Source organism: Megascapheus bottae, chromosome 2 (genome assembly GCF_031878675.1).
Source record: "Megascapheus bottae isolate mThoBot1 chromosome 2, mThoBot2.hap1, whole genome shotgun sequence".
In the NCBI taxonomy this organism is placed as follows: Eukaryota; Metazoa; Chordata; class Mammalia; order Rodentia; family Geomyidae; genus Megascapheus; species Megascapheus bottae.
The window spans coordinates 35,278,523-35,294,389 of record NC_143510.1 but is presented as its reverse complement, the minus strand read 5'-3'; the positions used below and the strand labels follow the sequence as shown (position 1 = coordinate 35,294,389).

Sequence of the window (15,867 nt, the reverse complement as noted above, 5' to 3'; positions counted from 1 at the left end):
CTCACATTGAACAATGATGAGGTAAACAAATTGAACAGACCAATTTCTTATAACAAAATTGTGGAAGCAATCAGGGAAATGCCAACTAAAAAGAGCCCAGGTCCAGATGGATTCACTGTGGAATTCTACAAGACGTTTAAAGATGAAATAACACCTATACTTTTGAAACTCTTCCGAGAAATAGAAACAAAAGGAGCAATACCAAACTCATTTTATGAAGCCAATATTACTCTCATCCCCAAACCAGGGAAAGACCCAACAAAAAAAAGAAAACTACAGACCTATCTCTCTAATGAACACAGACGCAAAACTCCTTAATAAAATATTAGCCAACAGAATCCAGAAACAAATTTTAAAAAATCATACACTATGATCAAGTGGGCTTCATCCCACAGATGCAAGGCTCGTTTAACATTCGCAAATCAATCAATGTAATACATCATATCAATAGAGGTAAGGATAAGAATCATATGATAATTTCTCTGGATGTGGAGAAGGCATTTGACAAAATACAACATCCATTCATGTTGAAAGCACTAGAAAAAATAGGAATAAGAGGTACATTCCTCAAAATAGTGAACGCCATATATGAAAAACCTACAGCCAGTATTATACTAAATGGTGAAAGACTGGAACCATTCACCTCAAAATCAGGAACTAGACAGGGCTATAGTTTTTTATGTGGTACTTGCATTTATATTAGTATAAGTGGGATATGAAAAGCAGGATTAAAAGAATTAAGGGCTTGGCGGGACATTGGTGGCTCATGCCTGTAATACTAACTACATGGAAGGCTAATATGGGGAGAAACATAGTTCCAGGCCAGTGCAGGCTGAAAATTTTGAGGAACTTAATCTCAGCAAAAATAAATGAGACTCTATCTAATAAATAACCAGTGGTAGTGTGCCTAGCAGGCATGAAGTCCGAAGTTCAATCCCAGTAATGCTTACCTTTACCCCTTAAAAAAACATATTAAGTTCTTTACTCAAAAGAATTTATTGACTATCTACTATATCTCCATGACTAAAGGAGTTATGTTCCCTGCACTTAAGAGGCTGAAATGATAAGAGATGGTGCCTAGGAAACCATCATTATTGATACTAATTAAATATTAATAGTGGCAAATATAGCACATAGATATACAGTATTTTTGCCTCATAAAATGACCTTAGGATTATAGGAACACAGGTATTAAAATGAACAAATACATAGAAAAAGTTCTCTGATAAGGAGGAGCCAGCTGAGTGTGTGTGTGTGTGTGTGTGTGTGTGTGTGTGTGTGTACATAAAAGTCCTTCAGTTTTAATCAGTAGAAACCTTGGGCTTTCCTAGCAGAGATTTGCAATAGATCAAAACCTAGATACATAAGGCCATATAGTATGACGACGCTAATTGAAAGGACCTCTAGGATATAGAAACAAAAGCCATATAATGAGTGATTGTTGTCCTTAATGTACTATGTTATCTCTCATCTCTTTTGTTGTCCCTTGGTTATCTTATATTGTTACAGTATCTCACCTTGTTATCTGATATATTGGATATATGTGAATTTGGTTATTTGAAATCAGATAGGGAAGGGGGAAAACAAGATGAGGGATGGGGATGGGGGGGAGGGAAATGGGGACCAAGATATGAGAAAGGGTATCAATGTATGTGAATTAATGCACCTTCTATCTGGCAAATATAATGTAACCCTTCTATTAATTACAATAAAAATATATGGAAAAAAGTCCTTCACTTTGTGATGGTTCAAATAATTATTATTTTTTTACTTCACAGTGGTGTGAAAATTATATTCACTTGCCCAAGAGATACTGTAAAGCTGGAATTCCCCTGTTTATCTGGGCTAGTGACTTGTAGCATGCCACTCTCCTACGATACTAGGAAGCAGAAGCAAGACACAGCTAACTGGCCAGCCAAATTATACCTGGAGGAGCACCTGTGAGTTGTGTGCTCTCAGGCATCTGGAGAAAGATTTAGCTGTGAAAGTCAAGTGCCATGGTTTTAAAAATATCCGTCTTACCAGGATTTCAAAACCCCAAATTAATTTCATCATATACAAGTACACAGTGGAAAAGTCAGTTTCTTTCCTTTCTCCGTCCCTGATCTTAGCCTTCAGATCCACCTACAGTGCTTTAAATATATTTTAGGTGACCATTCTATTACAATAGGCTTGCACTGTGATTTCTCATTACAACAATACTAGATTTTAGGTATTAAACACCTGTTAATACAGTTCATACATAGGGAGTTTCCTCCTTTGCTTTCCCTGTTTCTTCTTGCTTTGTTTTTATGTCTGCATGTGTGCTTTAGCTTATGTTCTTTAGAATGCTCCATTGTGGAGAGAGATCTATTCTTGCTGGAGTATGCTTCAATCCTGTTTGGATTGAATTCTTTGGTTTCCTTCTAACTTTACTCCTTTCTCTTTTTTTGCTGTAAGCAAACTCTAATAATGTAACAATTTGGGTTCATGAAATTTTATCTCACACTTTGATAGTTTTGTTGGGTACAGAAATATTTTTTTTTTTTGCCAGTCCTGGGCTTGGACTCAGGACCTGAGCACTGTCCTTGGGTTCTTTTTCTCAAGGTAAGAGTTCTACCACTTGAACCTCAGCATCATTTTTGGCTTTTTTCTATATATGTGGTACTGAGGAATCGAACCCAAGTCTTCCTGCATGCTAAGCAAGCACTCTACCACTCGGCCAAACTCCCAGCCCAGAATACTTTTTTTAGAATTTCTCATAACTTAGAAACAAAAGCCATATAATGACTGATTGTTGTCCTTAATATACTATGTTATCTCTCATCTCTTTTGCTGTCCCTTGGTTTTCTCATATTGTTACAGTATTTCACCTTGTTATCGGATAATTGTATATATGCTTATTTGGTTATTTGAAATCGGATAGGGAAAACAAGATGAGGGGCGGGGGTGGGGGGACAGAAATGGAGACCAAAACATGAGAAAGGCTATCAATGTTTGTGAAGTAATGCTCTTTCTATCTGGTGAATATAATGTAACCCTTCTATTAAGTACAATAAAAATATGTGGAAAAAAAGAATTTCTCATAACCGAGAGCACTATTAATTTTTGGCATAGAATGCTGTTTTTTTTTAAAGTAAGTCCAGTACAATTGTTTTATTCTGAATCATCTGATGTATTAGTCTTTCTTCCCCTGCTTTTCAAAGCTCTCATAGTTTGACTTTGCTCTTGGAGCTGTAGTTATGGCAATAAATTTGAATTGCCTGATGCTGTTTCTCTGCTCTTATTTTGTGTTTGGTTGCAAACTTCCTTGAAGTCTTTTTGATCTTGGACATGTGTTATTTTTATGAGGTTCTCACTGCTTTTTATAGCTGTTCATGTGTTTAAAGTAGGAGATTGGATCCTTTGTCTTGTTTCTCTTAATATTTCCTGTTTGTTTTCCTAATTTTCATATCTTTGGTTTTTGTTTTTTAATTTTGGTGAGCATTTTTCCTTGAGAAAATTTATTTCTACTACAAAATAATACCCAATAATGCTTTTATATCATCTCATTGATTTTTACAATGGGATATTATTCTATCTTTATCTGCCTTGCCCTGGGAATGCTCATACAAAAAGGTCAATAACATATATGTGTCCTTATTATCTGATTTGATACATGGGTTTTTGATGTATGAGTATTTAATGTATACCTTATGAAACTGTCTTGTTTTCTTGTTTTACATATCATTGAGTAATGAGCCTTTCGCATGTATGAGGGTGGGTGCATTTATTCTATGAAGTCCTATTGCCTGAATCTATCATGAAGAAAACATATCAGCTGAGAATATCCAGTACATCATGTTAGTTATTTCCCATTCTTTTTCTCTTTCTTTTTTATTGTTATTCAATAAAAACATTACTGTACACTAAATATTCCATATCCAGAGTGCCAGGGACCATCAGAGCTTTAATCTTTATAGTTTATGCATTTTACTACACTTGAATAGATCCTATAGGTTGAGTATCTTTGATGCATAATTCTAAAACCTAAAGTGTTTCAAAATTTGAAAAATTTGACTGCCATATTGATGCTCAAAAAGTTTTGATTTTCAGATCCTTCCAGATTTTAGATGGAGGATGTTCTACTTGTACCTTTAACACTCTAAGATTCCTATCTGTACTTTAAATTCATGCTTTGATTCCCTGTCTTCTAGTTTTATTTACTTTTCCTATTTGTTTCCTCTTGTCTCTTTTTTTACTGGACTCTGTTCAAACATGGCATATTTTTTCATATTTTTTATTGTAGTTAATAGAAGGGTTACATTATATTCTCAAGATAGAAGGTATGTTACTTCACAAACTTCACAAACTTTCATGTTTTGGTTCCTATTTCCCTCCCCTACCCCCACCCCTCATCTTGTTTTCCCCCTTTCCCTATCCTATTTCAAGTAAACAAATAAACATATATACAATATATCAGATAACATGGTAAAAATACTGTAACCATATGAGATAACCAAGGGACAACAAAAGAGATGAGAGCTAACATAGTACATTAAGGACAACAATCACTCATTATATGGCTTTTGTTTCTATATCCTAGAGGTCCTTTCATTTATGGACATGGCAGATTTTTTATGGCAGTAAAATTTGTGAATGTGGACACAGTTTGGGAAGTAGTGGTCTAATTCAGTAGTTCACCGAGGTCAGCCTCTGACTCCTGCTTTTAGCCCCTTGTCATCAAGCATTCACTGGGACCTTTACAGAAGTGACTCTCCTCTTAGCATCCACTTCTGCCTGCCTCCAGCAAACACTTGTTATCCATCTTCCCATACACTGGAGAAATGTCTTTCAGTTCTTAAGGTTCCACTTTTGTGCCTTGTTTTAGTGAGTCGGAATTTTTATCTTCCTTTATAACAGTGTTGGGGGATCCTTAGAGTAGAGAAAAAGATCAGCATAGGAGTATTGTATCATCTTTAAATAGAATTGAGGAGTAATACCTGTCTAAAATCTGGTTCCACCAGTTGCACGAAGGCAAAGTCCTCCATGGTGCCATGTTCCAATTATATCTCTATATTTTAATTGGAGTCTTAGATCTTTAATGACATGTATAGGATGCCAACAGAAAATAATGGTCTCAAAAGAGAGTTTAAATAATACCCCTAAATTGTTTAGAGTAGAATAAAGTGTCTTACATGCTTTATGGTTGGACACTCTTTGTCTCTCCATCACCTCCTCTCTTTCCTGTACTAGGGCTTGACCTCAGGACTTGTGCACTGTCCTGAAACTTCTTTTGCTCAAGGCTAGCACTCTACCACTTGAGCTATAGCACCACTTCCAGCCTTTTCTGTTTTTATGAGACTGGGGAATCTAATCCAGGGCTTCATGAATTCTAGGTAAGCACTCTATCACTAAGCCACATTCCCAGCTCTTGGCTGTTGTCTATTAGATGTAAAGCAGAACAAAATATCCTAAGGGGAAAAATGTTAAAAATGCAAATACATTTTTATATTTTAAATGGACACATTTGTCCATTTAAACTATCAGCAAATGTCTACTTTGTATATGCAGAGATTGATTTACTTTTGTCTACTGAGGTGGTCCTGCATACAAATATAATGGAGCAAATATAAGACATCCATCTAACTGTGACTAAATGAACCATTGAAATCACAAAGGCACAAAACATTTGTGATGACTTAAAACTGTTCTTTTGCTAATTTCTATCTTGTAACTCTCGATTTTGCTTAGTTCATATACATAGATTTGTGGGACAGGCTGTTAGATATCTATCAGTCAAATTCTAGCCTTTCCACTTGTGTCTCCTTAGTCTTTTGTTAAACCTCACCATGACTAGGAAAGGCAAAAGGATGACAGAGGTGTCAGGGGAGTGGGCTATCAAGCTGTCTACAAGTGGAGAGATTGTTATCCTATTCTTTTCCATGTGTCTGAAGTTATTTTCCCCTAGAAGCAAGATGTCTAGGAAGCTGCTCTATTTGATTTCCTCTCTCCAATGGCACTTTTTTTTTTGCCAGTCATAGGCCTTGAACTCAGGGCCTGAGCACTGTCCTTGGGCTTTCTCAAGGCTAGAGTTCTACCACTTGAGCCACAGCATCATTCCTGGCTTTTTCTATGTATATGTGGTACCGAGGAATTGAACCTGGGTCTTCGTGCATGCTAGGCAAGCACTCTACCAATAGGCCAAACTCCTGGCCTGTCCAGTGGCACTTCTAAGCATTAGATCTCTGAAATTACTACACAGTAGCTAAAGTAGAAGGTGGGCAAGGAGGAGCTGGAATGCCTTGTGCAGTCCAATACAGCAGCCTGTGAATACTAAGTCAGATCAGTGGAGTGGCCTATGTTGGCTTGGCAAAGGAGAGTTCAGGGTTTGGGGACTCAGCTGGATCAACAAAGAAACAGAAAGCCATATGACAGCTAAGGAAATACAAAGATTGCCAACTGTTTCTCAAATCCAAAATACAATGAACATCTCACAGTTGGCAGCGTGTGTTATTTATAATATTGAATTTTTGAATCCAGAATCACTTACGTTGTCTTTATTCTAGGACCTATAAACAAACAGGTTTTGTTTAAAAAGTTTTTTTTTTCTTTCTGAAAGTGTGGCATTTCTGAGTGTGGACAGGCCGATTTAATGACAGCTTCTATTTTTTCCCTGTATTTGTTTAGTATTTGGGGTTGGACAAGGGCCTCGTACATGCTAAGCTCATACCTGACCACAGCTGAGCTACATTTCTAGCCCTGTTTTACTGTATTTTTGATTAACTTGTAAACATTACACACAAGAGCAAAATTCCGTGTGATATTGTAACACTGTAGCTCGCCTACTTTAACCAAGCCTTTTTTCTGAAAACTCCACTTTCAGATTGAATTTTTTTTGGTTTCCACATACAAGAAGGAACATATTTGTCTGAATATGAATCATTCATTTGACAATAAGCAAAAATAAGATTTTTTTGTATGTAGTTGAATAATGCACTATTATATGTAAGTATTCACACATACATATATTCATATATTGATGAAGACCTAGGCTAATTATATATCATAGCTATTGTGATATACATGAATGTTAAATTTCTCTTTCGTGTGTCAGTGTCCTTTTCTTGGGTTATATATCTAGGAATGTAATAGCTGGATCTATTTTAGTGTATCGATTAAGTTCTATATTGTTCTCCATAGTGCTTGTACTCAGAATTTCCATTGCTCCACTGCTTTGCCTATGTTTTAAATTATTATTTTCATAATAGCCATTCTGGCTAGGATATAAGATGTTAGTTATCTCATTGTAATTTTGATGATCTCCCTGAAGGCAAATGATGTTGAATACCATTCATGTACTTTTTTTTTGGCCATTTGCATTCTTTCCTTTGAGGAGTGTCTATTCACATCATTTGGCCATTTTACAGTTGAAATATTGGCTTTTTGGAGAGTTTTTTCCCCAGTCAGTTATATATAATGGACATTGACTATCAGATGAATAATTGGGAAATATTTTCTTCCATGTGTAGGTTGTCTCTTCACTTTGGGCAATAACTTTTTTTTTTTTTTTTTAGTATGGGACTTATCCAGTAGGAGCACAGTCTTTGGAGGTTCTTCTCCAAGGAAAAGCTATTCAATCTCCAGGTTTCTCTCCTGACTGAGGTGCAAGCCTAAGATGAGTGTGAAACTTTGTGGATGCTAGAGCTATCTATCAGTCTGTGTACTGAGAGAGTTTGTTGGGTCCTTTCCATTCAACTTCACCTCTGCAACAAAGAATGTTCAAGAGATACTCTTTCTTATCTTTTAGTCTCATGTCTTTAAACGAAAGACTCCAAGTATACAAGTGCTCAGAATATATCTATCTTAAGGTTAGAGCTCTCAATTCAAATGACCAAATACGATATTGATGGGTATTGACTGGAATTTGTAGATAGTCCTTGGCAGGATGGCCATTTACATGTTTATTCTTCCAAAAAGCAAGGGAGGTTTTTTCCACTTCCTCAGTTCTCCTTTAACCTAAGTTCTGCTTTAATTTCTGCTTTAATTGTCTATTGTCCTTCCATACCGTCTGTCCATCTGTCCATCATTCCATTTGTCCATCTGTCAGTCCGTCTGGCTGTCTGTCCGTCTGTCTGTCCGTCAATCTGTCTGTCCGTACGTCCATCTGTCCGTACGTCCGTCTGTCTGGTGTCCATATGTCCATCTGTTCGTCTGTCTGTCCGTCTGTCAGTCAGTTTTTCCATCTGTCAGTCGATCTCTCTGTCTGTCCGTCCATCTGTCCATTCGTCTGTCCATCTGTCCTACTGTCCATCCATCCGTTTGTCCGTCCGTTCATCTGTCCATCTGTCTGTCCGTCTGTCTGATGTCCGCCTGTCCATTCATCCGTCCATCTCTTTGTCCGATGTCCATCTGTCTCTCCATCTGTCTGTCTGTCCGTCTGGTGTCTGACCATCCATCTGTCTGTCAGTCCGTTTGTCTGTCTGTCAGTCCGTCTGTCTGACCATTCATCTGTATGTCAGTCCGTTTGTTCGTCTGTCAGTCCGTCTGTCTGTCCATCCATCTGTCCATCAGTCCTACCGTCCATCCGTCTGTCTGTCCTTCTGTCTGTCCGTCCATCTGCCATCCATCCGTCTGTCCGTCCATTTGTCTGTTCCATGTCCATATGTCCGTCCATCCATCCATCTGTCCTGTGTCCGTATGTCCATCCGTCCATCTGTCTGTCAGTCCATTTGCCAGTCTGTCCATCCGTCCATCCATCTGTCTTCCCGTCCATCTGTCTGTCTGTCTGATGTCCCTCTGTCCATCTGTCTGTCCGTCTGTCCATCTGTCTGTCTGTTCGTTGGTGTGCCTGTCCGGTGTTGGTCAGTCAGTCTGTCTGCCTGCCCATCCATCCATTTGTCTGGTGTCCGTCTGTCTGTCCATCAGTCTGTCTGTCCGATGTCTGTCCATCTTTCTGGTGTCCGTCTGTCTGTCCATCTATCTGTCCATCCATCTGTCTATCCAGTGTCCGTCAGTCTGCCCATCTGTCCGTCTGTCCGTCCATCCGTCCATCTGTCCATCTGTCTGTCCGGTGTCCACCTGTCCATCCATTTTTCCATCCGTCTGTCTGGTGTCCATCTGTCCACCCATCCATCAGTCTCTTCGTATGTGTGTCTGGTGTTTGTCCGTCTGTCTGTCCATCTTTCTGTCGTCCGGTATCTGTCTGTTCATCCATCTGTCTATCCAGTGTCTGTCTGTCCGTCCATCTGTCCATCCATCCATCCGTTTGTCTGTCTGTCCGTCTGTTCGTCTGTCCGTCTGTCTCTTGTCCATCTATCCATGTGTCTGTATGTTTTTTTTGAATTATCTACTAATTGTCTCTCTTTTCACATATCTCCAGACAAAAGCATTTACACTTCCTCCATTGTATCTTAAAATCCTGTTTTCTCACTTTGTCTTAATTTCTCACTCAGCACTCAAACGTCAGTTTAATAGGTTATTTTAATTATTTTTAGATCTTTTTTACCTTCTCCCCAGACCTCCTTATTTTAAATTGTATCTTTTCTGACTTGTGTCTTTGTCACTAAAATCTAAACAGTACAAAGAAAAATGATTTTAAAAAGTTTCTCAACCATTTTTTGTAATTATCTTTAAGTATTTGATCAAAAAGTTATCATTTAACCAATCAGTTTATGACTACATCTTGAACAGTTCTTCCCCATCCCCCTCTGCATTATCCATTCCTTTAATTTTCTTAATTTTGTAGGATATGTATTAAATTTCATAACTATATCCTCTCTCTCCCTTTTGTATTTTTTATGTTTGGTGCTCTATTTTCCTGTCTGTAGAACACAGAAAATTCTAAACAAATATTTGTTAAATATTTGTGTAATCAAGACAACAAAACTTATTCAACATCTTTGGGTTTTCAAGCAGCTCAGTATAATTATTAAACACCAAATTGAATTTCCGCAACCATTACGTACTATTTATAAAGGAGAATGTTGAATTGAGAGGCAGAATCTGCTTCTCTAAATCTGGAAACTGCCCATTGTTTTTATGACTCTATGTGTCTGCTTCTTTCTTCCATGTTATTAGCAGGTAAACTTTCTTGGAAATTGGTGGATTATTTCTATTTTATATCTCCACTTGCTGAGATCAGAGGCATCTTTTTTCCTTGATTCTCTGTTCTTAACACCTACCAGAGAATCTGAGATGTAGAACAAGATGAGTGGATATTTATCTCTGTCACTAAATGATGACAACTTTCTAATTGATGGATATTATGGCCTTATGTACCCTCTAAAAGCTGGGGTAGGGTTTGGAAAGGGATGAGGGAACCAAATTAAGAATACTGGAAATGATGACCACAGACAACATCCAACCATGGCCTTGTTCTTGCCTTTCATGGCATCTTTTATTCTCTCTGCTCTATTCCCATGGAGAAGATGGCTGAGAAGGCCACAGAGCAACCCACAGTGCAATCAAATAGTGCTTTCTAAGAAGATCACTGGAGTGTGAGACTTCTCTGGGGGTGTATTTTCTCATACCAGGCAGGAGGAGGAAGGGGGAAAAAGATTTGAACAAGAAAATAAAAGGATACAAGGGATAAAATATCATGAAGAAACAGGACTTAATCATATACCTTCTCTCTGCCTTTCAAGTAGTTTCAACTGAAAACTTATATTGAAGATGTGGTTTTGTATTTTATCCCTGAGAGCAAGCCTCTGCTTGTTCTGGGAACAACAGGTATATTTTCTGTTGTTTGATATTTTCATTACAGGCATATTTAATAAGAATATTTTATCTATTTACACTTCAGTTCATCCATCAATCTATAGGAGAGATGCAACATGTAGCCCATAGGCTATAGAAAGCCACAAAAATCACTTGGTACATGATTTTTCTCTCCTATTCCTACCAGGCCCCCACCAAATCAAGCAAGGCACCTGTGAGGTAGTCGCTGTGCACCGATGCTGTAATAAGAACCGCATAGAAGAGCGCTCACAGACTGTCAAGTGTTCCTGCTTTCCAGGGCAAGTTGCCGGCACAACCCGGGCTCAGCCTTCTTGTGTTGAAGGTAAGGCAATGCTAATTGATTTCTCAAGTATTTTAGAAGCGACCTAAACCCACCCAAGACCCGCCACTCTGCCTTGTTGTCTTTGTAATTCAAAGACATTTAGGCTGCTCTGAAATGATTTTCAGTCAAAAGTCTCAGAGAATATGGAAAGTCTTCAGTGTAGCTTAAGAGGAACCAGTGGGGCGGCTCTATCTTAGGACAGTGCTACAATGCTTTTTTGTTCTATTATTATACATACTTGGCCCTCAGTGTTATTAGGAAGTTACGACTAGGACCCATAGATAGCCAAATTAGAAAAGGACATCGATTTTTTTTATAGTACCCATACATGTCCTTTAGAACACTTCAGATTGTATCTAGACTCCTTACAGTAGTTGATTCAGTGTGGCTATTTGTGTAATATTGTGTACATTGTATCATTTAGGGATCAATGAATGACATCTATCCATTTTCAGTACAGAGAAGTTCAAAAATATTTTCTGGGCTGAGTTGAATCCATGAACAGTGAAATTGTGGATAGAAGGTCTATCAATGTTCTGTACACAAAATTTGCAATGTGCAACATTTTATCCTCAGCCTTAGTAGGGCTTTTGTTGGTTGATTTTTTTCATGTGTGTGTGTATATGCGTGTGCATGCTGGCTTGAACTCAGGGCTTTTACACTGTCCCTTGAGTACCTGCCTTGAGTGCAAATCTACCACTTGAGCTACAATGTCACTTCTGGCTTTTTCGTTGTTAATTGGAGATGAGAGTCTCACAGACTTTCTTGCCCAGGTTAGCACTGAATTGAAATCCTCAGTGTTAGGAAAAATGGAGGAGAACCGTAAAGGGATGAGCTGCATTCAGTCATCACCAGGCAAGGATTGTTTATTGAGAAACAGCAAGGGGCATAGACCTTCTGAGGAATGGGAGGTTGTGTGTCTGAGCTGGGACAGGAGCTGGGGTTTTCTGGGGTCTAAGCAACGGAGGCAGAGGCTAATGCAAAAGCCATTGGTCAGAGGAGCTGGGGGCTTCCTGGCTAGGCCCACAGTGGGATGTTTACAGCAAGGCTTAGGTAGATGACCCTGCTGAATCAGGCCATCTTTCTTCGATGGCTTTCCTGGTATCTGCGTGCATGTGGGGAGAACAGGATGGGAGTCAATCCTTCACTCAGCTTTCAATTTCCTGCATAGCTAGAATTATAAGTATGAGCCACGGGCTCCTTGCTGTGTATTTCTGAGAGAGATGATCAGAATCATGATCCTCCTGCCTTATCCATGTGCTAGAAGGATGACACGTACTACTGTGCCTGGCTCTGTGCTTTCTATGATATCCACTTTATTATTTCCATTTTATCCTTTTAACAAGCATTTCTAAGACACCTTTGGAGCTACATTCCTGGGAAGAGTTTGGGATCATGTATCATTCATTTATATTCTCTAGGTCCCCTAGCAGGGTACTGTGCCAATAGCCAAAACCCATATACGAATGAATTGATGTTGGTAGTTGTTGATGGAGGCCTGGGACTGGTTGGTTCCTTTTGATGCTGCTGGTGTCTTCCAACAGACACCTTGTTAGACACAAGTGTCTGGTCCCAGGGGAGACATGCGTAAGCTTAGCTTCCAGCAGTTGCTCTGCAGTGGTGTGAAAACTCACATCCTCAACTATTTTATCAAGAGCTCTTGTGATTCAGTTACTATAAGGGTACATCTCCAAATTATTACCTAAAATATCTATTCTGCTCTCCACAATACTACCTGATAACCTTTCTATAAGCCAGTATATAAATATTCATGTAGAAAGTCATAAGGCTGGACAAAGAACCTCATGTTAACTCAAGCAGCTTTTGCTCTTCTGTTATAGAAAAACCTTGTCCTTTTTTAGAGCTTTTCTAAAATTTTTTTGAATGTAGGGAGTATCGATAAAGGATTTTGGACCTATAAAAGGAGATAAGAATCTTTAACATAAAGAAGACATTTAAACACCAGTTTGCCAAGTTTCTGTATCCTCAGATATAGAAACTGTAAACTCTATTTATCTTCTCCAACAACTGCTTTCCAATCATGCATGTTCTGTCTCCTCACTGCATTGCCAGTCAGTCCACATTCCCCCATCCCTGCTGCCGTCTCCATAACCAGGGACCAACATTATGTTTTACGGAGTTTACTTTTCCTATTCTTTCACTTTTCTGTGCTATAGCCAGGATCTTACTTCTGTACAAATAGAACTTTTCAGCCTCATGCTGAAACCCATATTTGAATGCCCTCTCAAGGTCTCTAAGGCAAACTCTAGATTCATCACTGTGGCTCTAAAAGCCTACATCATTTGGGCTCTGTCTCACTTACCCCTTGACATGGTTCTATCTTAGCCAATCCAAATTGTTTTTTTTTCATTCTTTCTCACTTCACTTTGTCTCCTGAGAAGTGACAGAGCCCTCTTCTCCAAGCACATACCTGGCCTGCTAAATTCCCATTCTATTTTCTCCATCCCCTGTGTGTTTTGGGGTGCTTTCATGTACCCAAGCTATAATACTTCATCACTGCAAAAATGTGTTGAATGTCTGACTTTCCCATAGTCTTTAAACAGCTTGTGGATGTGGACAGAGGATTTTTACTTTGATCACTCTGCTTTGGCTGACAACAAACCTGTTTTTATTGCAGTAGAGAACTGATCCATACTCACTAATCACACATCACCCTTTCCAGGTAAGAACTGCATTTGCCTGTTCTCTGTAGGTTTTAAATTTGTTCTAAAGGAACCTATGAATCATAATATGGACTATTTCTATAGCCTGCCTTGTTGAGAATCTTTAGAACATAAAATATTGTAAGTGATGCCGGGCACTGGAAGCTCACATCTGTAAATCTAGCTACTAGGCTAGAGGCTAAGGTCTGAGGATTGCAGTTTGAAGCAGATGTCTGTGAGACTTATCTCAATTAAATACCCTCCAAAAGTTGCAAGTGGAGTTATGGCTTAAGTTTTGAGCAGAAAAACTAAGAGAACCCAGTCCCTGAGTTTATGTCCCAGGACTGGTGCATATACACATACACAAAAGGTTTATAAGTTATGTTTTATAATATTAGGCACTTTAAAAAATTTATTGTATATTTGGTTGGGGTGATATACAGAGGGGTTACAGTTACATTTATCATGTAGTGGGTACATTACTTCTTGAACATTGTTACACCTTCCCATGTTTTCCTCTCACTTTCCCTCTCTCCTCCACCCCTCCCACTCATCTTATTTTTCCCTTACCTTCCCATTTTCAAATACACAAATAAACATTCATACAATATACCAAGTACCAAAGTCAGATACGGTAACAACATGAGATAAACCTTAAGGGGAAAATAAGAAAAAAGAAATAGCTTCACATAGTACATTAAGAACAACAGAAACAAGATGATTGGGAGGGACTGGGAGGAGGGAAATAAAAAAAAAACATAAGAAGGGGTATCAATGTGTGAGAAGTAATGTACCTACTACTTGGTGAATGTAACTGTAACCCCTCTATATAGTAAACTGACAATAAAAAAAGAACAACAATCACAAAAATAAACCTCTTGTTATTCAGCACTTTTGTTGTTACATGGAAGTCACCAATAGGAGAATGACTACAATTGGCATTTCCATCTTTGCAAAGAAAATATGAATACTACCTCAAACCTATGCAGATAAGGTCATATGAGACTAAATGAAAGGAACTCTAGGATATGGAAACAAGAGGTTTATCTTGTGTGATTGTTGTTCTTAATATATTATGCTATTTCTCTTCCTTTTTTTGCCCTTATGGTTAATCTCATATTGTTACTGTATCTGACTGGTATATTGTATATATGTTTATTTGCTTATTTGAAATAGGGAAGAAAAGGAGAAAAAGAAGATGATTAGGACGGAGTGGGGGAAGGAAATGGGGACAAAAACATGAGAAGGGATATCAGTGTGTAAGACGTAATACACCTTCTACCTGGTGAATATAACTGTAACCTCTCTACCTTATTCCAACAATAAAATTAAAAAAAAGAAAATATGAACACTTACCCTTTACTGGTTTGCTTTAAATTATATGTGTGGGCTAGGTGCTGATGGCTCATACCTGTAATCCTAGCTACTTAGAAGGCAGAGATCTGAGATCGTGATTTGAAGCCAGCCCCAGCAGGAAAATCAGTGAGACCTCTTGTCTCCAATAAATTACTCCAAAAAGCTGGAAGTGGCATGGTGGCTCAAGTGGTATATCGCTTGCCTTGAGCAAAAACAAAGCTCATGGTCAATACCCAGGCCCAGAGTTCAAGCCCAGGACTGGCAAAAAAATTATATATGTATATATATATAATTGTATGTATGGGTAAATTCTCTTTTGACCTCCACCTTTGGATTTCTTATATCTGTTTATTCAATACAGTATATTTTCCTGTATAATTCTGTATTTAGAGAAAGATTGGTCATCTATAGAGGTAGATTTTAGTATGAATCAATATAAATGTGTGTTTGCCCAATTTCTTAGTCAACCTGCTTCATTTCTTTCTTTCTTTCTTTCTTTTCTTTTTTTGCCAGTCCTGAGGACTGAACTCAGGGCCTGAGCACTGTCCTTGGGCTTTCCTCAAGGTTAATGCTCTACCACTTGAGCCACAGCACCAGTTCCAGCTTTTCTGTATATGTGGTACCAAGGAATCAAACCCGGGTCTTCATGCATGCTAGGGAAGCACTCTACCACTAGGCAAACTTCCGGCCCAACCTGCTTCATTTCTTTAGGAACTGTGCTGAACAGATCTTTGTGTCACTTAAACTTGGCTTTTCCAATTTTCCATAGCAGTACGTGGAATAGGTCAGGCCATGCTTTATTCAGCCATTCCTTCACTGATGAAAAAA

At 38.4% G+C, this 15,867-nt stretch overlaps 1 protein-coding gene across 1 annotated transcript in view; it reads left to right on the top strand.

Moving 5' to 3' along the window:
* Tafa4 (TAFA chemokine like family member 4) overlaps positions 1–15,867 on the top strand; it is a 106,693-nt gene that overhangs the window by 66,093 nt on the left and 24,733 nt on the right. Inside the window, exon 3 of the mRNA XM_090355410.1 lies at positions 10,865–11,020. Coding sequence (XP_090211536.1) covers positions 10,865–11,020 — 156 coding nt within the window. The remainder of the gene's footprint in view (positions 1–10,864; positions 11,021–15,867) is intronic.